We start from the raw sequence: 26,699 nt of genomic DNA, 5'->3' as shown, positions 1-26,699 counted from the left end.
ATTTTGGTCTAACAAGCTTTAATTGGATGTTCTAGGAATATACCTCAGGGTCGTTTTATGTGGAGATGCAGCCTAATGCAGTATAGCGTTCACTTTCTCCCCTTTCCAAAGACATTGTTTTGAAATACAGATTTGAAGATGTATTTTAATGTGGATTCTTTTTGCCTGAAGCAGCAGTAAGATCTCTGCATAACAGAAATTATAAATTATTTGCACATGTGTTTAGAAATTTATGACATCTCAGAATGAACTACTAAGAATAACAAAGTTTGTGCTTTTACTGGGCATAGCTGTGTGGTTGGTTTGACTGGGTGAATATTGTCAAGGACTGTCTGTGTCTTTAGAATAAGTTTAGAATTACAGAAAATTAGAATGAATTTAGAAGCTTTCGTGAGTAGCCATTTTCCACCTGTGGTTTTATTGCAGGCTTTGTGTTTTCAGATTGCATCACTTCTTTCTTCTTTCTACCCACTTTCTTCATTTAGGGTTTAATTCTTTCCCTGTATTTCTTCCATATATTTTCTGGGCAAGCTTTTATGCCATGCCCCTGCTGTTTAGCCATTCATGTTCATAGAGTTCAGTTCTAGCCCTTTTAAAAAATAAAACCCAGCTGAGGTCAAACCTGATAGTAATGCTTTGATGCTTGCTGCTGTAGCACATCGTTCAAAGTTTGGTCCCCCACAGCTCTCTCCCCTAAGAGGAGTCTCTTCATTTATTCATATATTATTTAGCTGGTGATTTGAGTAACAGATGTGTATAGGGGGGTATTCATAATTTATTACCAAGAATGAACAAACCATGGCCTTTGGATACTGAGGACAGACTAAATTCATTGGGTTGTTGCGGGCAGTGGTTTCCCTTAAAGAGATGGCTGGAGAAGCTTGATGAAGCCATTTATTTGAATCTCTGTAGTTTCACCAAACGTGAAATGTTTGGTTGCACATAAGTTGCATTTTACTGTTTTTCATTTCAGATCATACTACAGAAGTATTTCACAATGTTGAAATGAATCTATTTCTTCCGTTTTGGAACTAAACATGTTTATTTTTTGTTGTTCAGAAACATCTCATTTAAGGTTATTTTGCTTAGTATATGTTGTAATCCCATGTACTTTTAGAGTCAGTAGCTGTTATGACTTGACTATATATAAACCAAATTTTAGCCTAAAGTACGTGTATGATTTTGGGCATTTGCTGTTGTAGAAATCATGGAAGAAAACCTTTCAGAATTCTCTCCTGCAGTACTCTTCACTGGTATTTCTGATATCTAAAAAGTGCTGAGAGATATTCTAGGCAAATACCTTTGTTATAAGGAAGGAGGTTTGTAACAGGAGTAGAATAAACCACTAATTTGTCCCCCTGTAGCATTTTATCTAATCTCTTGTGGTGTTAGTCTGAATTTTGGTTTTGGAGGCTGGTTAATCTTCAGGAATACAGCAACTGATGTCGTATTATTATTATTATTATTATCATCATCATCATCATCATCATCATCATTATTTCAGTTGGGGGCTCTATGTGGTTTGAGAATTATTGTGTTTTCAATTCATCCAGTGGTGTGATGGTAAATCAAACTGAGGATTGCTGAAGCGCTGTTATTTGGCGAGGCATTGTGTTACATAAAACCAGTATAATGAGATGATATTAAACTTTGGAATTTGTGGTTTTATTGTACCATTCTAATTGTGCCCTGTAGCTTAAGTGGGATGCAGTAAAACATCATCAAGGTGAATTTCATTATCATGTTTTGGTGTGTTTTTCTTCACTGACATGCTACCCAGCTTTAAGCAGAAAAAATAAGAAACCCCAAGAAGTAGACAGAGAAGCAGCCCTGCTAGTTTGGAACAGGAGTATCCTGGAATATTCAGACCCCAAGCAAGAGCTACGTGCTGTTAGCAGGCATTTTAGCAGTCACCAGGATACTCTTGCATGTCGAGTTTGGGGATGCAAAGCGGTCGGAGTCAGTTGGCAGGGAGGGGTTCATCCTCTTCAAAAGGCCAACCTTGCTCCAAGGTAGTAAAAACAGCGTGGGAAACTCAACCTATTTCCATTCATATGATAAAAAAGTACCTGCTGTTTCCGCGTGGGGTGGCTGTAGCTTTGTGTGGGATGCTGGGGGAGCTGCATTGCCGCAGGGTGTGATAGGAAACATCAGGGTAATGTAGCATATAAAGCTGTCTAGGACTGAAAACTACTCCTAGTACGTATTTTCACTTGGGTCAGATATGCAACAAAGTGCATCAGACTTTTAAAATAGCTGGCTGCTATCACAGATCTCGGATATTTTATTTACATTGTTGAGAGCATCTCAGAGGCTTCTGTGCACTTATGGCACGGTGAGGCATAAAATTGCTGTCATCTATTTTACATGTGGGAAACAGGTATGGAGAAAATCAGGCTAGCTGAACACTTTACTCTCCTACTGGAATAGCTACGGCTCAGGAACTGGAAGAGGTCTGGGACCTGAAGAGATGTTGTTGTGCTTGGTTAAGTACTTATTTTACTCCTGTGAAGTGGCTTTGTTCTGAAGAAGAACCAGAATAAAGAATGTTTTAGTCTACAGCTTGTAGCGTAGGGACAGTCTGTGGGGTTAATGCAAGGTTATCAAGGCAAAAGCAGATTAACTGTAATCTTCAAGTTACTGTACAAACGGTTAGAATGCTTTTTTAACTCTGTTCTCCTCAACATCTTGTATTCATCCCCACTTCCTAATTCAGAGAGGTAAGGCAAAGATCTCTTCCTCTGGCAGTGACATGCTCTGAGCTGCAGGTAATGTTGCCTTAGTGGGTCACTGTTACACTGTCCCGCACGTCCTGCAGCCCACGTGCCATTAGGTGCAGTTATATTTAAACCAAAACTGAGGCCACTGAACTTGTTCCTGTCAAAGCTGCTGCATGGTCATGGCTATGGGACATGTTGGCTGTGCATGACTGAGGTCTAGAGAAAAAAAAAAAACACAATGCTCTCATTCTGTCATTCAACGTGATAAAATGCCAGCCTCTAGAGCAGCGTCTGCTTGTTGTGCTGCTCCACAAATGATTAATCTTTTTCAGTGTTTTTCCCTGTTGGTGATACTTGGGAGCAAGTTTGGAGAGAATTCCTTTTGTCTTCTGGGATATATTTGAGGTTATACAAAGAAATAAATCTCCTTCAACATGTGTGCCTCCAAACATGCCTCCAGATAAAAGGCCTTACTTGGTGACATTTGTTCTCAGCAGATCCAGTAACTGGGGAGATTGCTCGCAGAGTACTTCCATACAGCTTGCTTTTATTTTTAATACAGCATTTCTCATTCTGGAGATAAAGAAGTCATATTTTGCATATTAATAGAGGGCTGTTTTTTTTTTTGTTTGTTTTTTTTTTTGTTTGTTTGTTTGTTTTTTTTTGATAACAGATCAAAATGTCACTTAATTCTGCTTGCATGACAGAATGTGTATTCAAAATCAGTGTCACTTTATGTAATTCTACTTCGGAATCAGAATTAGTACAGTAACAGTGATGTCTGCATGTACATGTCTAAGACAGCAATTACTGAACCACAGCAGCTTCTTTTATGAATGCTTACCTTCTAAAGGCTGAAGAAGGACATAACTCGTTGTCTGAGCAGGGCCTACCTGATTCCTGAGGACCAAACGACAAGGGAGAGCACATCATGAGCTGGAATCCTCGCCGTTCCTTTTCGGCAGCACAGCAGGAGTGACCTGTAAATGGGAGCGAGTCTGCCACTTTGTAGGCAAACTGGCATGGAAGATGTTATGGAGCTGTTTGCAGATGACAGGGCAAATGAATACAATTACTTTCTATAAAATGGACCTGACATTTTGTGGTAATAGTCTCTGACTGACAGCTGGGAGCAGAGAGGAAGGTGAACTAGTTTTCTGCTATAAAACAGAGCTTAAGACATGAGCCATATAACAGTTTAAATTCCACATCTCTCTGCATCTTGCAGAGAAACCTAATTTTTTAAATCTCCACAGGCTTCTCAGAGGCAGAAGATGCTAATTTTAGAAATGTGGCAGCTCGTCTTCCTCCCCACCCCCTTCTATTTGCTGCCAGAATGTTTAACAATCCAGTAAACAAGCTGTAGGGAGGAAAAAAAAATAAAAGGGAAAAAACTCCAGAGCTTAGGGTATTTGCCACTTGTCGTTGGCATTTCTGGGGAAGGGTCTGCTCCCCACTTCCTTCATGTGTCTTGAGTTTGAAAGCTATTTAAAACGAAGGAGTAACAACAGTTCAGCTGACAGCAAAAAGGAGCATTTAAAGGGGGAGTATCCAGGACTAGCAGCCTCCTCCCAGTGACCTGTTTAATTCTGCACCAGTGTTCAGGGTAATTTAAATTAAAGCATTGCAGAAAGAGTTCTTGGAAGTGAAGAATCAAGCCCTAAATTTTCAAGTAGGACTTGGATATCTTATTTTGGATGTTCATCTGTACTCTCACTCTGCAAATTGCACCCTTTTCCGCACATTATCTGTTGAACTGTATACTTTCATTTCTGTGATATCAAAATGCATTGAGACTTTTTGCTCAAAGTCCCTGTCTCTGTTACAAGTAGTTGCAGGTATTTATAGGCTCCTGTGTTCACCTCTACTATATACAAGTCACAGAGTAATGTAGCTAAGGAATGCGTGAGACCATCTTCTTTTTGGTTTTGTTATAATTCTGCAGCTGGTGCTGCTACTGGACTTCATTAATATATTCATATTATTCCATTTACATCAACATTTCCTTTCTCTGGCCAAGGTTTTAACATTTTTTTTTTTTATTAAATTATGAGAAGTTTTTGCAACCCAAGTAATAGGAAGATGTTTCTTCTCATGTACAGACAGCCGATATGTTCTCTAGCAGAACATGACCATGTTTTGTTCCCGCTGTCATTAAGATTGTGTCATTAGCAAAGGTCTATCAATTCACATACACCTGAGTAGCACATATCTAAGTTGGTACCATTGCTGCAAAACTTTATCTCAAGTTTGTCAGTTCAGCAAAGGGGGGGGAGCTCATACCAAGAAAATGGTTGGAAGCAGGCTTACCACTTGAGCTGTTGAACTGAAAGAAGGCAATGACAAAAGAACAGGAGTGTAAGTAAATTTGGGACATGAATGCCTTGGAATTCATGGATCCACATTCAGTTGCCACAGGCTGTTTTTCTTGAGCCAACTCATCTCCCCTCTTTATATGCCAAAAGAGTCTGAGCTGGAAGCCAGGTTTGGAGACTTCTCTCTAAATCTTTCCTAAGTGTTCCATGTAGAAACCAGGTACTCAGAAAAGTCAGATTGATTTGGCCTGTCTGCTTTTAATAAGCTGACAAATATGCACATTGAGTTAAACTGGTGGGAAGTAAATGTGGAATGTTGATACTTCTCTCATTTAGATACATGAATAGGCATTGCTAACTGCATTTTCTACTTATTCAATGTTTAATGGTATTACATTGCAATACTAGAAATGGTATTGGCATATCAGGATAAAATTGTGTAGAAAGTTTCTCAACAAACAAGAAATTCTGTCGTTGTCGATGGAGCTACTTTGCTGTAGATAATGTCAATTCCAGACTGTTCTGCACATTAGCAAAGACAGTGAATTAGTTATTCCATGGAACCTGTTAACACTTCCCACAAAGTACTTTAAATGAAATCTCTGGCCTTTTCATATTTGTGCTGCTATATTTCTGTATTTGTACTTCCATATATCAAGTTGTGCGTATTTCATGTATGTGCTCATTGCCCTGCTCCAGGTACACTGGCATGGAAATCTGCATTGTAACAGCTGTTCCTTGTGTTGCTTTCCTTATTCTAACAACAAAAGCTGGATGCTCTAATTAGGGAGCTTAGAATTGTTTGCCTTTCACCTGTAATGTAAAAATGCAAATTCTGTTGGAGTTTCTTTATCTTCCATTGTAGTAGAGCTGGCTGTGGCAATTCATAGTTGATAATTTCAGCTTTAAAACAAAATCTCACGTGCTTACAAATTCCTAACGCATCAGGAAGTCTGTTTTATTCTGACCACTGTTGTGGGCACTTGGATTTGTATATGTGTAAACAAAATAAAATTCTAGGAAAACATTTAAATTAGGCATTTGTTGTTACAGATATAATCAGTGTGACTAAATTTGTTGTTGTTGTTGTTGTTTTCTGAAACAACATATAGGTGCATTTTCTCTTTAGGAAGGTTTTTGTATTTAAGCAGAAAATGCAAGACAGCGAAGCATTCATTACATTCAGAGCACGTGGATAATAAATCTGCTCAAATTAACACGCATCATAATCTTAAACACCCTCAAGTGTCTGGAAAGTTTAACAAAGCGTGAAAGCTTTACCTACTTAGCTCTTTTACAGAGCAATGCATTTCTCTTTTTCAATTTGTTTAGAACAATGGAGGTGAGTGCAACACAGCTGCTTTTATATATAAGAACACAGGTCGTCTTCTACTCTTAGTCATTGAGACTACCCCACTATGTAATTTTTCAGCCCTTCCTGGCTTGACTGCCTGAAAACTGCAGTGTTCAGAAATCACAGGAGCAGCTGCAGATTTTGCTCCAACTTCTGCAAAAAGTGTAAACTATCCCCCAAAAATGCTTTTGCTTAAGCAAGGTGGAGCAGATGATGTGTCTCTCACTTTCAGGTTTTTACTCATAACTCTGCGAGCATATTGGGCACTTGTTTATAGGACATGGCAGGAAGCAGAAATGCCGTGTACAGGCGTACTGGGTGTGTTGCTGGGGCTGTAATGCCACAGACTACTCAGCAAGGTGGTTGAGAGCTCAGCAGGATTGGATAAGTGGGGTAGATAGCTTGGTTCTTAAGGCTGTCTAAGACCTGAGATCCATTTGAACCTGTCTTTTTCGTTTTCTTCTATTGCCTGACCCCCTCTTTGGTTAGGCACAAGCATCTTCTGACTTTGGCCAATACAGATTTTCTCAGATGAACGTGGATTCCCTGAAAACACTGAATGGGCAGATGAATTTGTGGGTCTTGGGTGAAGAAAATCTGCCCATGAAGTATTTAAATTCTTCTCATCTCTAAATTAGAAAAGGAGCTAAGATGAAATTATAGAGCCGGCTCTTGCTGGTTCCTCAACAGCCTTTTCTCTTCCCAGGCTTGGAGGCCCAGGAGTGTAGGGGAGCCGCGAGGGCAGAGCAGTGAGCCTGCCATGGCTGCTGCTGAAAGGAGCGAGCTCTGCTGTCAGTACTGATTATGGGAAGATTGTGCATTAGGTTAGTAGTTCATTTTCTTGCCTGAAAAATAACACGGGCTGTTCTTGAACCTACAAAATATCGCATCAATAATTTGTTTTCCTCCTGATCTCCAGCATGGTGCTATTGATGGTTATGATACATTGTGAATTATTAGTATGATACTAAGACGACAACTTTTTCTATTTTGAAAACCTTTTACTTATGGGGTTCCACTCCTGCCAACCCTCACATCAGAGTATTTCTCCCTTCCCTGTCCCAGCAGCTGACCCCTGCCCGTGCTGTCTCCTGTGCACTTCTCCGGCTGCATCCAGTGGCCACTGCCAGCCCAGCATGGGTCAGGGATGCTGCAGGAGATGGAGTGGCTTCAGTAACACTACCACTCTGCTGACAAATGTGGCTTTTACTAGGGACCCTGGGCTAAATTTAAAAGATTCTTTGTGGCCTACAGTAAGCAACGTGGGTTTTAGAAAGACTTTAAAGCAGAGCCTGTTATCAGAGAATCCCGTAGGATTCTGGGAACTTTGAACAAGAGGAGTTGTCTTTAAAACTGATCTAAAAGTTGCACAAAGCAAAAATAGAGATGGATGAAGCTTCACAGCACTCCAGCCACACTGATTAAGTTCTGGTGTGTGCACAAGCTGTTCCAAACCTTTCATTTGCTTTTGATAGAAAAGTGCAGAGCACCGTGTCATGACCTTAGGAGCCAGGCATCTAGGAGAATCAGGGAAATTGCACATCGAATCTGTTCCAGATTAAGTCAAGACCAAATGGAGATTGATTTAAAAGTGTATATATACTGTTGCCTTATCAGCAGTGCCAGAGGGAGAGGATTATTACCTGTGGGGAATTACTATAGGACAAGAAATGAATGGGTACCTGGCAAGCTGGCAGATACTGGCCTTATTTACATTTGCTCTTCTCAAGACTAGATGGTTAGCACAAGAAAATCAAAGGAAATGTGTGCCTCAGATTAAAACAAAACAAACTATTTCTGCACTGGCATGTGCAACCCCGTGGCATCATCAGATACAAGGGCAGAACGTCACTTTACTGCCTGTGGTTGGATTTCCTGTTGACTGAGTAATAAATGTGTGGAAGGATCCTATGGCTTGCTGATCTGATCATGTTCGTCTTCGTAACTGTCCGTAAACATTTGGCAATAAAACCTTTATTTCAAACTTCCCAACTCTTCATATGATAAAAGAATGGAGATTTTGTTCTGTCTTAGCCACCTGCTGTTTCCTCCTGTGGTAAAGTACATTCGTAGCTATGGGAACAAAAACTGAAGAACTCTGACACCCACATGTGCTGAAGTTGATTTATAGAAGGGCTTGAAGTGGTGCCATGAATTGTGAGGTATGGAACTCGCTGGTGTGGAGTTGGATGGCTCTCGGTGAGTGCTCGGTGCCATGCTGTCAGAAGTTACTTGGAAGATCCGTGACGTTGTGGATGTTATGTTCTCCGCTTCGTCTTCATTGCACTAAAGCAATTGAAAAAAAAAACAAAACCAAACAAAAACCTGATGAATTGTGCATTCAGATGCTTTGCTGATGCATATTCTGTGATCCTGTTCTAACTGCATAGTGAAGCTTCCAGAGATAAAGTATTTTATTGAATAGGGATGATGTATGTTCAGAATCGGTACTTAGTTATCATTTTCTAGGCTCACATTTGGGTAGTTGACATTTAAAATCAAAACTAAACCGAAAACCAACAAATTTTGATTGAAATTGAGTGGCTGATCAGTTAATTAGCCTTTTTAAAGAAAGGCAAGATCATTTGTAACATTTACATGGATTATTTTCCAACAGCCCAACAAATCAGATACAAATTTCATCACATTTGTGCTCTCAATGGATGTTGATTCATACTCATCATTCATTTTCATGCTGGGTTTCTTGTGGACTTTAAAATAATTGGCATATAGAAATCTGTTAGCTTTGAAAGATGAACTGCTACCTCCTGAATACTTATTTTCTTGGTATTTTACTTTGAATAATGCTTCAGGTATTGAAAGCCAGGTGCCCTCGTGGGCACAGAACTAAATGTGATGTCCCCCATAAATGTGTTTATATCCGTGGGATGCACTGTAGGAAGAGTGGCTCCCGTGAGGATTAGATGTGTTCATTCGGAATATATACAGCTGCTACACGTACTTTGCCTTTAAAATATTCTGGTCTGATCTAGTTTTTGACTTGCTTTTGCTGAGGATTGGTGTATTTTAATAGCAAATAACTCACCAGCGCGTGAAATGTGCACTGCTTTCTGTGTAGGGACTTACCACTGCTTATCCTGGAGTAACTGGTGCCTCGGCAGTCAAGCAGGCTGTGTCTGAAATGATCGTCTCATTCAGGAGCTTGGAGGACGTCTGCCAAACCTCAACCAAGTATGCAGCGTGTGTTTTTTTGTATGTAGAGTTTCATGGTGATGTGTGCAGTATCTTTGTGCCTCCTGCCCCACCACTGTCTTGTGTGTTGTCAGCCTGGGTTTGCGTGGTATAGGACAGCAGCGAGGGTCCTGGGTGTTTGCCCTGGGAAGCATATATTAAATTGCAGTGGATGCAACAGAAAGAAAAGGAATGCAATGTGATGGAAATACAGGGTGCCCCAGGGGGCTCCTGCTGTAAATGCTCCTGAAGTGCACCTGAACCGGGTTGCTCTGGAGATGGTATCTCAGGGGATATACAGTTAGCAGTGAAAAAGAGTAAGCAAACGGAGTGTTTTGCTGAGCATAGGCACGGGCCAAATCCTGGAGTTGCTTGTTAGATGGCGAGGACAGTGGAATTCATGCCTAAATGAGAGGTGTAGGGTTTTCATGTCAGGTCCTGCAGACTATCGATCCGTCTGGAATGCTGACTGGTGCCTAAGGTGCGAAGATGAGATAGCATCGAGGCTGAGCAGGGCAGTCTGGCTCTCACAACTGGAAACTATGAACGAGACTTGACATTTCTGCTGTGGAAAGACTGAATCAGATGAAAGGTAATTGTAAGCATTGCACAGCCACTCAGGTACTTCAGCAGATCGAGACTGGAGCCTGACACTTACAGGGCAGCATGGCGATGTCAAACGTCAGAAATGCATCGACCTCGCTTGCTGTGGTCGGTGTGGAGGGGTAAAGAAGAACAACCGTGTCTGAGAGCTGCAGGATGAAGGGCGGCAGCTTCTCCAGCAGCTGTGCTCTGTGTTTTGAGCTGCCTACTCATCCCTCTCACCCTGCTCCCTTGCATCAGTTTTCCTTATCTAAAAGAAACTACATTTTCCATTCATTTGTCAGGCTTGTTTGTTTAGATTTCAAGTTCTCAAAGGCACAAATTGTCTTACCCTGTGTATTTCAGTGGCACATAAGCAGGCAGGAGCTGTTTCTAGTTGGGATTTCTTAGGCAGCACCCTCATACTAAGATGCACCTTGAGAATTCTCTCTAGAATTTAGGCAGACCTGAAGGTGTTGCCATCTTGTGCCTGGGGACACAGCATGCAGTGATGTGCATCACTTGTTGGCCATTTTCCCTAATTCTTTATTAATCTTTCTCTGCAAGTTAATGAGGGAGATACATTGTCTTTGCCAAGAAAAAAAATCAGAAGTCTGAAGACAACAGCGTGCAAATTTTTAATCAGCAACTGTAGACTCGATTTCTCAACCTAAGTAAGCATGGGAGTATACCTTAGCAGTACGTGGGATGCTGTTTGAACACAGGGGAGGTATTCAAACAAACAGGAGATTATTTTTTTTCCTTCTCAAATGAAGTAGCTCCCCATTAATGTTGGTTTCCTACTGAATGAAAACCATCCCTCAGGAATTACAAGTGAGTTGTCTTTTTTACTCATTTCCTAACATACACAAGCATTTCCTTGAGTGCTTTTTTTTTTTTCTTGGAGTGAAACAAAATAGGTGCATGTATCTTATCTGAGAGTGGGGAAGCAAAGAGTTAATAAAAGATTATCCCAGGTGGCTGAACACTTGAGTTGCAGTGAAAGGCTGGTAACATTCATTTAGCTCCTGTGCTGGTTTCTACCTGTCAGCAGCTCCTGATACACTACTATACAGGGAATAAAAAATGAGCTTGCTCAGACCAGAAGCAGCCAGCATCCTTAGGAACTTTCTGATGTTGCATTAAAGACCAACCTGCAACGTAATTTTTTATGATTTAAAAAAGGCTTTGGAAATATAAGTGATGTACATATGGTCTTTGCTGCTTCCTCTGGTATTTTGTTCACTTGATTCTCTCACTGGAATATGGATGATGCAAGCACCATTAAATGCCTCAGCCCAGATAAAGGTAAGGAGAAATGTTTTTTTTAACCACCTTAATATTACCTTAAACCACCTCTAGAGCGAGTTACACTATGGAGAAAAATAGAGTTAAGAGAGCTTTTTTGGACGCTTGTTTTGTAATTCAAACTTAAACCCTTAAAACAAATACGTAGCAGTTTCTTAAGGCAGCCTTTTGCTGTACCATACCTTTGCCTCCTGTTACCTCCAAACCTTAAATAATACATGTATTTCCAATGGCTGCTGCTTCCTGCATGAGTGCAAAGAGGCACCAGGTATATTTATGTCCCTTTTCTGCTTGCTGAAGTAGCTAGCTGTCACCATAAAGAAAGGCTTTCTATTTTTAACCATAGACCTTCTGCTACCCACATTAGAAGAGAGAAAAGAGACTCCGGTATTATTGCGAGTCAGCTGTATTGTGTTTAATATGTGATTTGCTTCTAATTAGATGGCTTCTTTGCACCCAGCAAATGAGTGCATAATATCAATTTGGATTGACGTTGTCCCCGGTGGAGTTATACCGGGGATGAATTCAGTCCTCCAGTCCCCTCTGTGATCTGCCTCAGGCTCTCATAACTCTGCTGCAGAAGTTATCTGCAGCTGGAACTTGGAGGCCAAACCTCTGGCTTCTGAAGAAATTTGCAACAATTCAAGACCAATTCTCTAAAACCCTGCTTTTATTTATGAAAAGCTTTATCTTCTAGTTGATTTATTTAGGCAAATATTGGCAAAACCCTTAACTGCGGTATATTTTAATTTAATCAAGTGTCTACTTGCTTGTCTGTGCGTATTTTGTATTTTATGCCTATTAAGCATGTGGTTTTGTGATAGTTACACAACAAGCACTGTGGCTCCGGTGTGTTGAGAAAACCTGCTCCGTGTGTGCTGGGTGCTGTTCTTCCAACACCTGCACAGCTGGGGAAAGCCGAGCAGGAACTGCCTCCCGGTGTTTCCAGCTAGTAGAGTACATCGCGACATGCTCCTGAGTATCCTGCTGGATCTGCTGGAGGACACACTCACTCAAGTTTGCTTTCCTTTTGTAATGTTTGCTTAAGGATCCTCACCAATGCTGTGCTGCTGCCAGGTGGTGTCGTTGTAAGCTGGGTGCTGGAAGCACGCTTCAAAGAAATGGTGTGGCTTAGAAGAACAGAGCTTCCAGGAGCTGAAGCTGCAGGCAGAACCTTTAATAGAGTTACTTTTTGAAGGGTGGCCACCTTCCTGCCACTTGTGGTCTCAAGAGGAAGTGCAGTTCCCCTCTCACTTGGTGTGAAGCGGTGGTGATGTAGCGTGGTTGCTGTCCTTGGGGTGAAAGTGGTCTCCACTTCCCCGTATGAGGAGGCCTGTGTTTGTGGTGAGCTGGCATTTGGTTACGAAACATCTCTTCCCATTGCCTTAGTTAGATCTGGAGCTGAGATCTGATGTCTTTCACCTGGAAAACAGAAGCGTTCTGCCTTCAGATCATCTGCTTGACATCAGGGCGACCTTATGAAAGTGACAGGATCCACATCATTTTAAAATTTAAAATTAGCTTATGTGTTGGTGGGTGACCGTATTGCATCGCCCTGGGACGGCCTCAGTGCACTCATTGTCTGTTGATGTTCCTATTTATGAGGGAGAGGAGCAGCTTTTCTTTCATTGATTTAGCAAGAGGTTTAGGTTAAATATAATTAGGTCTGGAAGATGAAAATGTGGCCAGAACTTAGCTGAAGAAGCTGATACATCCAGCCTTCTTTGTTCCACGTGCGTGAGTGCAGTGGAGTGAGAGGAACAGTGCACATTGTATATTTGTTATGTAAAGGAAGGATCAGTGAACTAATTAGGTTAAAAAGGCTTATTTTTTTATTTAGAAAACACTTCAAGCCTGATTTCTTACTGACTCGCACCTTGTGCAGTCAATTGCACTTGTAAAAAGCAATTGAAACATGTATCTGAAGCTTAGTTCTTGACTCGCGTCAGTGGAAGAGCTCATCAAGCCCACTTCTCACAAGCAGAAATGACGACAAAGTCGTGCTTTGCAATAGAGATTTAAAATTTGCTGGAATGTGCCTTTGGCTTTCCTTATGCAGTCCTACCCGTTTGTTACTGAAGAAATAACATCAAGTAACTAACATGAGTCTAAAAGTGTGAAACACTGGGAAGTAGAAAATAGGGTTTCTTTCTGAAAGCTCAGTGATTTGCCATACTTTTCACGTAGAGAGACATTTATCCAATTAATGGGGGCCTTTAGCATAGGAAATGATGAATGTCTCGCTCTTAAGACACTTCTAACAAGGAACATTTTAGCCGTGAGTCCTTGTCTAATTCTAGGTGTGTTAATTGGGAATTCTCAGTTGAGGAATTGCGTTGTCCTTGGTATAAATCAAAAGCAGCTTCTGTCTACGGCAAGGCATATGGGAGGAAGGTGTTGCTACGGCTTGATGCACATGCCAGTTCCTTTCAGGACTTCAGGAGGTGAACGTGAACCTAGCTCAGCTAGCAGGGGTGGCAGAGCACAACTCAGCTCTCTGGCATGATGTGGCCAGGCACAGAGGGCGGGTGGGCCAGCCCTGTACACAGCAAAGTTCAGAAGCATCATTAAATGTGGATCCCTGTAAAACGTTTTCCCAGGAGCTCGCTTTCAGAGGTGAGCCTGCAGGCCAGCTCTTTCCAGCCTTGCAATGCCTGCTCGCCTCCTGGTTCTGCGCCCTGGGGGAGCGAGGCTGGCAGGCTGCTTTGGGTCAGGAGGGAGGGGATAGTGAGACCACAGCTAAAAATAGGAATAACCTTTTCTGTAAAAGCCCAGAAGCAATTACTTCCTGTATCTTTACCCTATCTACTGAGTCCAAGACTAAAAAATATTGGGCAATAAGCAGCATTGCTGACCTGCAGCCTTCAGGTGGCCCTCAGCTTGCCAGCCCTGTGCGGATGCTCCCTGGGCACTGCTTTTCAGCTTCCCCCTTGGGAATTTCAGCGGGTGGTTCCTGCATAAAGACAGAACATAATTATGATCATCTTCCAAGCCTGCAGAAAGACTTGCAATTAGCTTCTGAGATGTGCAGATGCTAGGTTCTGTAGAGTGATGTATTTTTGAAAGGAAGGTGAGAAGCCGATGAGTGAACATGCTTTCTCAATAATAGTCACAAATGTTAAAAATGTTTACGACAAAAAATGAAATCAAACCAATCTCCTCTCACCCCCCCCCCAAAAAAAAAAAAAAAGAAAAAAGAAAAAAACACAACTCCAAAGTAATTGGAGTGGAACTTGAGGCAGGGATCTCACATGAAAGTGCATTTGCCTTATTTCAGCCTCCAGAGGACTGTTAACCTCCACCCTGCGCAGCCCGCACTGGAGTAACAGGCACCACTGGAAATGTCAGTGCCCTCCATCTCTGAAATCAGGTTTCTGTCTTCATGGCTCAGAGCACTTCATGCTCGTGTTCAGAAGAGAGGCCGACTGCGTGTTGTGGACTGTGGTGTACATTCGGGTAACATAGTGATTGCTTTACCCATTCGTTTCAGTTTAATGAGCAATCAGCCATTAAAATGTTAACAAGGGGCTTGAACATGAGCTTGGTGTTTTCTTACAAGGCAGGAACAAGAAAAAAAAAAAAGCTTTATTTTCTGAGAATAGCTGGTAGTTAATGAAAAGGATGCTGTCACCTCCCCACTACTCCTGCTAGTCTAAGGAAAATGTCCAAAACCATTTAAGTCCCTATGAAAGTGTTTCCTTGTTAACAAAGTTGAAAGCCAAAACATGGCTCTGAGCTAAATCTCATTTTCTTTAAGTTAGTGTGATACTGAAACGTTAGATAAATAATTCTTGCTCGTTGTGCCTGTCGGCAGAGGCTGGAGCTCTGCCATGGCCCCTGTGATAGGGAAGGGCCATGCCTGATCATCCTGATTCCCAGTAAGAAGCCACAGGGCTGGGAGGCCGATACGTTCCTGTACTGAACTTCCAGGGCACAGGACTTCTGGGCTCCCAGGTCGTTTAAATACAAGCCATCTGCTTTCTCATTTTTACACTGACGATCCGGATAGCTTGCTTTCAGCAACGGATGGGCTTACCAAGGGGCTGCAGAGGAAGCTGGCCACCCTGGTTTGGGAGAAGTTTGGGATTTAGAATGAACTCCTTGTGATGATCCATCTCAGTAGCAGATGTCCTTTCTTAATGCCTCTCAGTCTGTCTGGTTTCCCTGCACCACCCTTTGAGTTCTGGATTCTTAAAAGTATTTTCTTAGAAGGTGCTCAGTAATACCGATGGGTATCTTCCCTGCCAACCTGCCTTAATCTCCCTTTCAGTGTTTATGACCCATGGCACTGAACAGATGGTAAAGTGCTGAAAGATCTTTAAATGGAAAGAGTTTAAGCTCTTACTTCTGTCAGTGTGGGGGGGGGTATTTTCTTGTACAAGCCAGAGGTTGGAAGCAATGACTTTAGAGCAACATCAAGTCTATCTCCAGAAGAAACTTCAAATCTTTATTTTACACTGACTTTTGATCTACAGATGTACAAAATGTCATCAGTACAGCTTTGCAAGGAAAAAAAAAATCAAATTTTTCCCGTGAGCTCAAGGGAACTGAACACCATGGAGGGAGACGGGCTGGCTGCTGTGATTACATGGGTGCGGGTGCCGCTAACAAACGCTTACTCACACAAATAAAGTAAGAGATTTGCGGATCAGTTCATTTTAATAATGCAGATTTCCAGGGAGCATTGGGAGGCTCTGGACGTGTCCGTGTCCGTGGTTGGTGAGCCAAGGCAGCTGTGTCGGGGCTGGCCCCTCGGGATCCATGGCCTCGCACAGCTGAACAGCGCAGCATTTAGGTAACACCTAATAGCTTGGCTCTGTTCAGAGCCCGTGCCGAAACGCTGCGCTTTGAAGCACGCAGGGTGGGAAGCAGAAGGCAGTAAACAACCGTGCTTCCACCTGCTGCCGCGCGGCTTTAATCCCAGCGGTGGATTTACTGCGCTTAGTGGGCTGCCCAGATGGCCTCGGCCGGCTGCTGTGGCCCCGTGCCCACGCCAAAGGTCAGTGGAGCACTTCCCGGGGAGGCGAGGAGCCAGCCGCCCGCCTCGCTCGGGGTCGTGGTGGGGCTGCTGCTGCTCTGAGCGACCCCGGGGAGCGTGGTTCTGACCCCGCACCCATCCCGGTTTTCCAGCCTTGGAAGTCAGCGGCGCCAGCCCAAAGGGATTGTTTGGGGAATTCTTAATGCGGCCAATGTGGGGTTTAGTTGCCTGATGAAAATAGAAATGATGACAGATGTTGTCTGTGCGCTGGCAGCATGTACTCGCTGCATCCCTCGTGCTGGGAGGCGAGTGGTCTTCACCCGGTGTCTGTGGCCCCTCTTGGGGTGTGTTGGGCTCGGAGCTGTGCCGTACCTCGGGTGTTGGTCTAGGCTGTGCTGAGTGATGCGCCTCTCGACCAGATGTTTGCTTTTGTTGTCTGCCTTCTGAAGCATCTCAGCACGTGGTGCTTCAGTGCCAGGAGCAGGCATACCACAATGAAGATGAAGACCTCAGGCAGAGGTACCCAAGGTGCAGCGGTTCTGTGATTGCTGCAGGTTTTCCAGGCTTTTTGCCCGGTGTTTGCAGGAAGTACAAAGGTGAGGAGAGAAGGAAGTGGGGAGAGAGCACACAGATAAATGGCACTGCACCAGATGGCATCAGGAGCTGTTGTTTCCCCCTTTAATTTTAGTACTTCTGCTGTGGGTTTGCAATCGTTTTCTTGTTACTCTGCAGCCATTAGGAGGATGATTTCCCTGGATGGGAAATAGCAATGCCTGTATTAGGGTCCGTATCTGTGTCACTAATTGCTGCCAATGTGTCTCTAAGTACTTTAGAGTCAGCCCTGGTGATGAGGTCAGGTTGGTAATCTGGTGAAGTGGGTCTGTAGTGTGAAGCATGCCTGTGCAAGGCCAGGCGGAGTGCAGAGCTGTGAAGTGACAAGCCTAATCCGGGCGGATTTGCTGGGCAGTTACAGCACCAGGCTGCAATGATCAATGGTCTGGCAGTCAATCTACCGACCATTAAAAACCAATTTATTACGTGCACCTGAGGTATCTTTTGTGCGAACCTCCGTAGCCAGCCGAAGGAGAGGAGTTGGCTCTGCACGCTGGTACCTGATGTACTTGCGGCTGCACTCAGCTGAATTTACCTCTCATGTTGCCTCTCTTTCGGTGCCTCATGCTTGAATCCTGATGTGTAGAAGGCACTAGAGAGAGCAGAGGCTGGACTAGGTATTGACTTTTCCTCCACTGCAATTTTTAGTCTTTTTAAGATGTTTCCCTTTCCTCAGCAGTAAACCATGCATGTTGGAAGTGAATCCACTCATCCTGGTAGATTGCATTAATCATAAACCCATTGCTTGGTGAGGACCTTCATTTTACTCGCTTCCCTCTCCCAAACCATATTTTTGGCAAGGTGCTGTGTCTGTGTGGTGGAGCCTGGCTCTTCTGCCACTGTTAACGTGAATAAGTTCTTTGACAAGGCCTTTGTCATTGCAGCATTGTTCTCCAGGTCTCCTGAACTCCCCTTTTAGCTAAGCCACAGGGCAGCCTGCAGGCTCAAACACTGTCGGTCTTCAAATCTTTTTGTGCCATGAACACCCTTTGGTACATTTGGAGAATAATAAGTTTTTAAAGTGCCATGGAGAAACGTCTTTCATCTGCACATTTTGTCAGGTGAGTGAGACTTTTCTTGGGATGTCAAGTGAGGCAAGAATAGAAACCCGTTTCAATAGGCTTATATCCTAAGTGCTCAGCTCAGTAGCTTAGGAGCTGGGAGAGGGATTAAGTCACGTTTAACCCTTTGTTATTTCCTGTTCCTTTCCCCCGCAGTTACCAATATCCAGCCACAATCAGTACATAGAAGGGCTTGTTAGAACATTTCATTTTTCTCTGTTTGTGATCATCTTAGCAGGCCTGAAGGATGAGTTGATCGTGTCAGCTGAAAGGATTTACATTAACCTTCTCTTGGTAGGCCTCAGATTGCAAATCTGCCTTTAACTTCAGTGCCAGCTGCTGACATTTTGTTGTGTGTGTAACCTGGAAGGCTGCAAGCAAGCTTTCTGATCATGCTGCAACGGGAAAAAAAAGGAGCTAAACAAGCACAGTACTACTGGTTTATCGCAGAAGGTTGCCTTAACTCTGTCTCCTTGTAACTGAGACCATCAGCGTTGAGTTGTATCTGCAGGTAGTTAAGCTGACCTTTGTCAGGTCTCGTTCTGGCCCGTGCTAGACCTGGCTTCCTGCCCCAGAGGGCTGGGATCTGTAGGGGCTCGTGCCTGTAGCGTAGCAGTTTGCAGCCCCACATTTATACACAGCTCAGCACTGCACAGAAGGCACTCCTCCTCCGATGGCAGGAGGGTGATGGGCTTGCTGTTGTCTCACCAAACTCCTCTTGAGTGAGACATTAGGGGAATGGAAGGCTATTTCCCCAGCGTTGGAACAAAGCTGAAAGCAACAGGGGGGTACACAGGCGTATTGCTGCCTCTGATCCTTAGCCCAGACCCACTTTGTTTTTTCTTCAGGATAAATCTGTGGCCGAGCTCTGTGGCCAGCCTAACATCTGATTGCTGGACACAGGCAGTGAAATAAACATTGTGTACTTGGGAGTCAGGCATCTCCACAATTAACTGCGGTACAGCTTTCTCACACTGCGAAAGGAGGAGTGGGAAGCATTTAATGAGTATGTTTTAAACGGGCAATTTGTGTTCAGCTTGTTGAGCTAGAAGCATGTTGGGCTCCTTGTACAGATCACAGATGGCAAGAGCAATTGTATATTGTACTTAATGCAGATTAAGAGGTTGTGATAACGTAAATGACAGATTTCTGTATCTGGAGTGTATTGGATGTGTTTCAAAGGGAATGAGATAGTGACTTAGTGCTTTTTAAAAATTAATACTTACCTGCTTTTCTCTCTGCCAGTTTTCAAGCATTGTGTTCCTGGTTTCTGTGAGCAGCAGTTGTTCTGTACAGGTTAGCTGCCTGCCTTGGGTCCTAGGAGAGCATCCTCTATGGCGTTGTCTCAGTTTGCAGAGACATTTCTACACAGATTGTGAGATGGAAAGATGATGCTAACTAAGGAAAGGAAAAAAAAAAAAAAAAAAAAACACGCAATTTTTTTTAACCTTCTTATTTTTCTACAGCTGTAACATGTGTCACCTAAATCCCTTGACTGGATAGGGCAGAACACGGCTTTAGGATTAGTGCATACGGTGGATTTAGGATTTCAAGCAAACATGTTGCTTTGTTTCCAGCACGTCTAGTTTTTTCCTGCCTGGAGAGAAGTGTTCCTTCTTTTATCAGGCATGCCCATTAAAATATTGAGGATAACCTTCTGAGGAAAGGTGAAGATTTGTACAGTGATATTTCAAAGAGCTGGATGAGAAGAGGAGGTGATAATTTTGTTTCAGAACTGGGAAGAGAGAGACCGAAGAGCTTAAGCACCTCGACACATTCACAGCGCAATGCAAGGGTGGCTTGGGAGGGCAGGGAGGGGACGGATTGTGCTATTAACTTTGCACTTATTTACTGCGATGGATATTGCTGGTTGTTTCTGAAGAGCAAGTAAAGCCACCAGCAGGAGTGGGACTTGCAAATCCGTCAGTCATCAGATGTCGGAGAGGGATCCGGCCCGCTGCGGAGCCGCTGCTGCCAGGAGGAAGCAGCATGGAGAAGGCAACAACTGTGAGCAGGTTTGGTGGCTCGGTGGCTGCTCAGCACCTGGTAATGTAGCACAGGAAAAGAACGTCATCAGGAGGCCTTTCTGTCCAGAAGTGGGTTCGTCTGCATGCCAGCTTGCCTCAGGGGCCTGAGTCCAGCCTGGGTTGTCTTTAAAATGCTGAACTGAAACTGAGCCCATCTTCCAAGCTAGACACATGGGCACGTCACCCCGAAAGAAAGGATTTTGCTGGTATTTTAATAGTCTGTACCTGAACTAGGAGGCTTGAATGTATTGTGAAACTGCTCTGTAACAGCCTGAACAATACCACTGGATTTTGGAAATCACAAATTATCCTGTAATGATTTTTCCTAACACTATTCCTATACCATTACACTGAAAAATTTGCAACTACTGAACCTTAATCTCTGCTAAGGCCTGTGGTGCTTGTGTTCACTTCTGAAGCTGCCTTTTGTCTCGGAAATGGATGCTCCAAAAAGTCCCTTGCTTCAAAATAAGTTTTCAGTTGCCCGCCTGGCTGAAGAATTTTTCTGGGTTGGCGGCAGTATCGTCGCTTCTCCTCGATGGAAAATAGGCCATCTTGGTAAGATGCAGGCTGAGCGCCTGCCACTTAATTGCTCAAGACACTATCATCTGGAAGGATTTTATGCTTAAATCTTGTTTAGTGACAACTTGGTCTAGAGCTGGTGGGGAGGAAAATAAGAACTCGAGACAAAGCCCTGGTCCCAAGTTATTTCACAGCATTTAAGTCTTTGCCAGGGTGCTATTCGGTCATCAAGAACCTCTCAGTTATGTTTCCGTTATTGTTTTCTTTTAATTTCTCTGGAAATGTAGCTGCAGTGTTGTACACTTTGGCTTGTGTGGACTTCTGAAATTTTCCATCTTCTCCCTCTCTCTCTGTACCCAGGAAGACAGGTTTGCCCTCTGGTCTTAGTTGGAGAATTTGTACAACTCTTCACTCTGTTTTTTCATGCAATATTTGTCTTGTCTTCCATCTTTGAAGCAAGCTTTTGGAAGTATTCCTGTTGTCTTCTTCCACAGTAGGCCACTGAAGTCTTGTAAGGTTATTTTTATATATACTGGCGTGTAGTTGCAATGTCCTTAAGCTTCACAACTGTCTGAGAAAGGTCACTTTTTGTTTCCTAGCAGCCTTTCTTCTCTAAAGTTAATAAAAGCAGTACAGCTAGCTGGAAATGGCTAGAGAAATACTATTTTTCCTGTTCCAGTAGATGGATTTTAATAAAAGCCTTCCTGTAACACTCGTGCCTGGTGAGGCCATCTGCAGTGGCCTCAGTCAGGAACACCTGTTGAGCTGGGAGCACTTCTTGTCCCACTTGTCACCAAATATTTTCTCAACAAGAGAGCTGCAGGCATAGACAGCTTAGAAACTAATGGGAACTTCTGCAGGGGCTCAGAGATGCAGAAACAGCGCTGCGGCGTTTCCTCAATCCAGATGGCTGAGGGACTCCAGGTCAGGAGCAATGGAGAGCTGACAGGCTGACTTCCAATTAAGACTTCAATTCCAGCAGGATTTACAGGATCGTTTCTCTCGTTAACGTCTCCTTCTGTAGGGGCTGTGCATTTTCGTGACGGGCTCAGTCTTTTATTCCCACTGGTATGCAGCAAAAACACTGTGCCAACCATTGCTGGCAGAATTATACGGATATGTGTTCTTTCAAAGATATTGTGAGATTACTATGATACTTTCATTTTATTTTTTTGGCCAATTAAAAGAATATTAGAGAGTCCTGAACTTTAGTGAGTCTTGAGTCAGTGAGAGCAAGCAGATGAGTAAAAGTTCTGGCACTAATACTGAGATGGTTGGTTTAAAGGAGAGAAAAGGCCTGCTCACAAGGCTTTAGGAATGCAAAGTCCTGTGTGTAGACAGAAAACGCCTTGAGTTGACTCTTGACTATGCCACTGCTGCGTGACAGTGTCTGGTTGTCTGGGGTGTTTTGGGTTGGTTGGGGGCTTTCTGTTGTTTGGTTGGGTTTTGATTTTTCTGTGTCTCTGTGTGTACCGGACCTTGGTCATGCATCTTTTGACAAAGCTGCTCTGTGTATAAAAATACTCAAGTGACTCAATCCCTCTAACTTCTCCTTATTTTCACATGCTGAAGTACTCCCACACCTCCCCACATGCACACCAACTCCCCAAACTACAAAAAGGACAATTAATGCTACTGAACCATAAATAAGTGACAGAGGTGAGAACATCCTTTCTAACAATACATGTGAAATGGGGCTTTTTTTCCTTCTGTCAGGATAAATTGTAGGGATTTATGATCTGTATAGTTCTGTTATTATAGTTCTGTTATTAATTGTGTCCAGCAAGACTTCTACATATTGCAGCAGCTCAAATTGAGCACTTGGAATGGGAATGGAAGGATATGTACCTTGTGCCACTTCTGACCTAGGACTTCATACCTATTAATATGAGAATGGAAACTTTCACGTTTACAGAGTAGTTCACAGATGCCAAGAGTCTGTTTGATTTTGTGATCACATCACATAACCTCTTACAGCAGACAGTACAGGAAAGCTTACCCGTTGACTTGAATTGGTAATTGAGCAGCTTGTTGTTTTTTTCTTTCCTGTAAAGGTGATTTTAAGGGAAACAAAATCTGACTGACTGATATCACTTTATTTTCTTTTCAGTGGAAAGATGTATGAGTTCCATGCAAGCTGGCACCCAAATGATCAAGCTCCGTGGCGGTTCCAAGGGACTGGTCCGCTTCTATTACCTGGATGAGCACAAGTCATGTATTCGCTGGAGACCGTCTCGAAAGAATGAGAAAGCCAAAAGTGAGTGTCAGCCACGGAGCCTTTCCTCTGATTCCTCCTAAGATCTTTTAAGCAAGCCAGCATGAAAGGTTTGGTGCAGGTGATCAAGTGAAGTGTACTTGGATTTAAAGAATGTATTTCATAATGATTAACAGTTGATGATTTAGTTTCCTTATTCCATAAGTATGACCTAGTGCAAAAGCAGCAGAAAGCTGCATGTGTTCACAGCTTGTTCACACTTATTTCTTTACATTAAGTTGTCCATTATTTTTATTTCCAGTGCAGTGCAGCTAGGGTTTCCTTGTGCCGTACACTTTGGGAAGAGGTGATGAGAGACAGTACTGGAAGTTGTGTGTGAGTGAGTGTTGGTTCATTGTGATCCCAGTAAGAAATGCTCTCAGACTGCAGTTACTAGGCTATTTAAGGAGATGTGTGAAACTGCATGGGCAAAGAAGCAGTACAGGGGAGATGGCATGTCTGGGTGCAACATCAGCTGAAAATTAGTTTGGGGAGAGGGCCTATTACTGTTCTCTCCCTAGCAACTGCTAGTTACCTACTTTTGGCATAGAGACATTCAATAATGCAGTCTTTGTTCTACTGGTCAGTTTTTCCTTTTAAGCTCTAGCCATTTGTCTGTGTATAATATTCTGTCCAGCTGCACAGTAGCCATACCATAGCAAACAGATGTCTGTTCCTTATAATCTCCAGAGAACAATGGAACAAAGCAAAACAAAATTTGTCCTTTTTTTAAAAAAAATTATTATTATGATTAGAATTTCTCTTCTCTCAGCTTGGGAACAGGAACATTACAAGAGAAATAAATTGTTCATGCAATTATTAGATACACAGGCTGTGAATGTTTATCATCTGCACATCTCTACATTAAACCAAAAAGTAGAACTGGAATTTACTGATAAGATGAATCACTGTTCTGACCAACTGCAGTCTTTTTTATGCTCTGTTTGACCTCTCAAAGAGGTAGAAATTCTGATCTTAGAGGAATGCGTGGAACTGAATTCTCATCTGTTTTGTCCTTGTACCTAGGGAGGAAGGAAAGTGCCTGTCAGATAAAACCACCTTGCCTGGACTGGGCATGCCTGATCCTCTCTGCCCTTAGCACGAATTAGGGCAGGGATGGTATTCACAGCGCGGTGGACTTTGACTGTGGCCCATTCTGAAGGAAATCTACAAGAAAATGAAAGCTAGAAATATTATCCTGTTGTATTAATTGCAGATTGTTTCATGTCTCAGTTTTCTCAGGCTCAAGTAAAATCTGAATCTTACCTAGGCTAATTTTGTTATAGATGATTTTTCTTTTTGTTCGAATTGGAAGGTAGGCTCATTTGTTATGTTCGTGGCTAAGCACCAGTGTGATTCAGCAGTGTGATTAAAAGAGATAACTTGCATCAAGACAAACAAAAAGGGATTTATTTCTAGGACAGTCTCACTGTAAGCCAGCCTTCATGGATATTCTCCTACAGTCACTAATGAGCTACACGCTTTTGTCATTCTAGTTTCCATCGACTCTATTCAGGAGGTTTGTGAGGGGAAGCAATCAGAGATCTTTCAACGCTATGCTGATGGCAGTTTTGATCCGAACTGCTGCTTCAGCATCTACTATGGAGATCATATGGAATCTCTTGACCTGGTGTCTTCCAGTGGAGAGGAAGCACGCACTTGGATCACGGGTCTAAAATATCTGATGGCAGGAATCAGTGATGAAGACAGCCTCGCAAAACGCCAGAGGACCAGAGACCAATATCCTTTTTATACTGCTTGAAAGAGTATCTCCCAGTGGTGAGGAACAATCAGCAGCATAAGGATTCCTTTAAGTATTTGTTTGACTAAAAACAAGCTCTACACTCAAAGCTTCCAAGTGGTTTCTGTTGCAGTCCCTGTTTCCAGAGACAGAAGTGCTTGAAGAGGAGTGGTCTGGGAAAGAGAATGGACTGAGAAAGGTGACTGGGCGAGAATGGACTGGAATACGTACGGGTATATTCCTTCATCTTTTGGTCCCTGTGGAAGGTTGTCCCTTTTATTTGGTTGTACAAGACAAAATACAATGCAATATTTCAATTTGCTCAGAAATCAAAGTTGTGTGTAACGTTCTTCTTCGTGTGGGTGAATAGCATGTGTTGAATAATGAGCACAACAAATCTGGAAACTGCTATAGATATAACACAAGTGGAATTAGTTTGTGTGTTACCTTGAATTTTCTTATATCCCTAGCCTCATTTACATGAAAAAATTCCTATATACATAATGTTCTGTAACGTGCCTTGGTATTCCATTATGGTCCTTAACTCCTGTTTAATGTGGTTGAAGCAGACATTTGATGAAGCAGATAAAAATGGGGATGGCAGTCTGAGTATTAACGAAGTGCTCCAGCTGATGCACAAACTGAATGTGAACCTACCCCGACAAAAAGTCAAGCAAATGTTTAAGGTAAGAAATTAAAAGATATTTTTTTCTAAGAGAACGGTGCTTAAGCTCCTGGAGATTTAACATGAAGCCTTAATAGGAGAGCTTGTAAATACCTCAGCAGCTGGTTCGTTTCCACTCTACTGAGAGATGCTATATCGTGCATTTGGTAAATTGAACAAAGTTCCAGAAACACGTCATAAATAAATTGTTATTCATAGAAAAAAGCATTATACCAGGTACTTTGTAGTGTTATATAACATAAAGACAGTGCAAATGTTGCTTTTTGCTGCATTTGTTGATCTGAAATTCAGTCACGTAGCTTCCTCTGATTATATTCCCTCTAGTAAAGTATCCAGTATCCTCCAGTAACTGGTACTAATGAAACTCCATGTATGCAGTCTTCCATGTCCGTCATGTTTTTTTCCACTGCTAAAACCTATTTGTTTGACATTTGGTTTTCTGCTGGCCTTGACACAGTTTGTTGTGCAACTGAACTGTGAAGTTCTGTGTGCTTTTAAATTCAAAAAGTCTGGTGCGTGAAGGACCCAAGCAGAAGTTGAATCAATAGTTCTTAGTGAACTGCGATGATTTTGTGTCTGAGTCAGGAACATCTTAGCACAGTTTTCCAGCAGCTCTCTATTAAAAAAAAAAAAAAAAAAAAAAAGTATTGGACATGCTGTGAGAGATTGCTTTAGAGAGAACTAAATACTGGGATTTCAGTAGAACTGGAAGGAATCAAATCATATCTGTCGATGGCATCTGGGTTTATTGTTTTGTTGTTTTTTCGAAGTCACAGTCTAAATCTATTTAAGGCATTGTACATAGCTGAATACATAATTTTGGTTTAGTTATTTGAATGGTAGAGAGATGTTATAATCCCCGTTCACAAAGTTGAAGCAGAAGTAAGTGAATTGCCTAAGGTCACACAAAGAGCTGTGGCACAGCAAAGGTAATTCTGTTCTCTGCAGGTGCCTGAAGACTGAGCTGTCTTTTATTTTAAACATTTATTGTGGTTGTACAGGTCCTCTGCAGTTTGCAATTGATCTAAGACTGATTAAAGGTTTCTGTAAAGTTTACATCTTCACTTTTACTTGCTATTGGGATGAATGATTGTGATCTCTGCAGCAGTGCTTGCTAATGTGTTAGCTCCTGGTTGTTTCCACGCCCAACTTTGTTACCTCCAGGGTGCAGGCTGTACCCTGCGAAAGAGTATGGGACATGATGACACTGCAGCTGTTTCAGTTTTTCTGATGCAATGTATGGACAGTGTGTATGTATCTTAAGAAACATAATGTACATGTAGGTGCCTGAAGTCTCACAGATGGAATGGCAACTGTTGGAGCACTGCTTCGTGTTTACTACGAAGTC

The 26,699-nt window shown here is 42.6% G+C and overlaps 1 protein-coding gene across 6 annotated transcripts in view; it reads left to right on the top strand.

Moving 5' to 3' along the window:
- The window catches only part of PLCH2 (phospholipase C eta 2), an 80,463-nt gene that overhangs the window by 24,504 nt on the left and 29,260 nt on the right, over positions 1-26,699 (top strand). For 5 of the 6 annotated variants that reach the window (XM_032201350.1, XM_032201348.1, XM_032201351.1 and 2 more), the window contains 3 exons: positions 22,782-22,928; positions 24,422-24,665; positions 25,223-25,352. In XM_032201350.1, coding sequence (XP_032057241.1) covers positions 22,782-22,928; positions 24,422-24,665; positions 25,223-25,352 — 521 coding nt within the window. Of the gene's footprint in view, positions 1-22,781; positions 22,929-24,421; positions 24,666-25,221; positions 25,353-26,699 lie in introns of those variants that run through there. The other variant, XM_032201352.1, reaches the window with a different exon arrangement.

Source organism: Aythya fuligula, chromosome 21 (assembly GCF_009819795.1).
Source record: "Aythya fuligula isolate bAytFul2 chromosome 21, bAytFul2.pri, whole genome shotgun sequence".
Taxonomy (NCBI): Eukaryota; Metazoa; Chordata; class Aves; order Anseriformes; family Anatidae; genus Aythya; species Aythya fuligula.
Note: the sequence above shows the minus strand (reverse complement) of the source record. Positions and strands in the feature narration are given on the sequence as shown.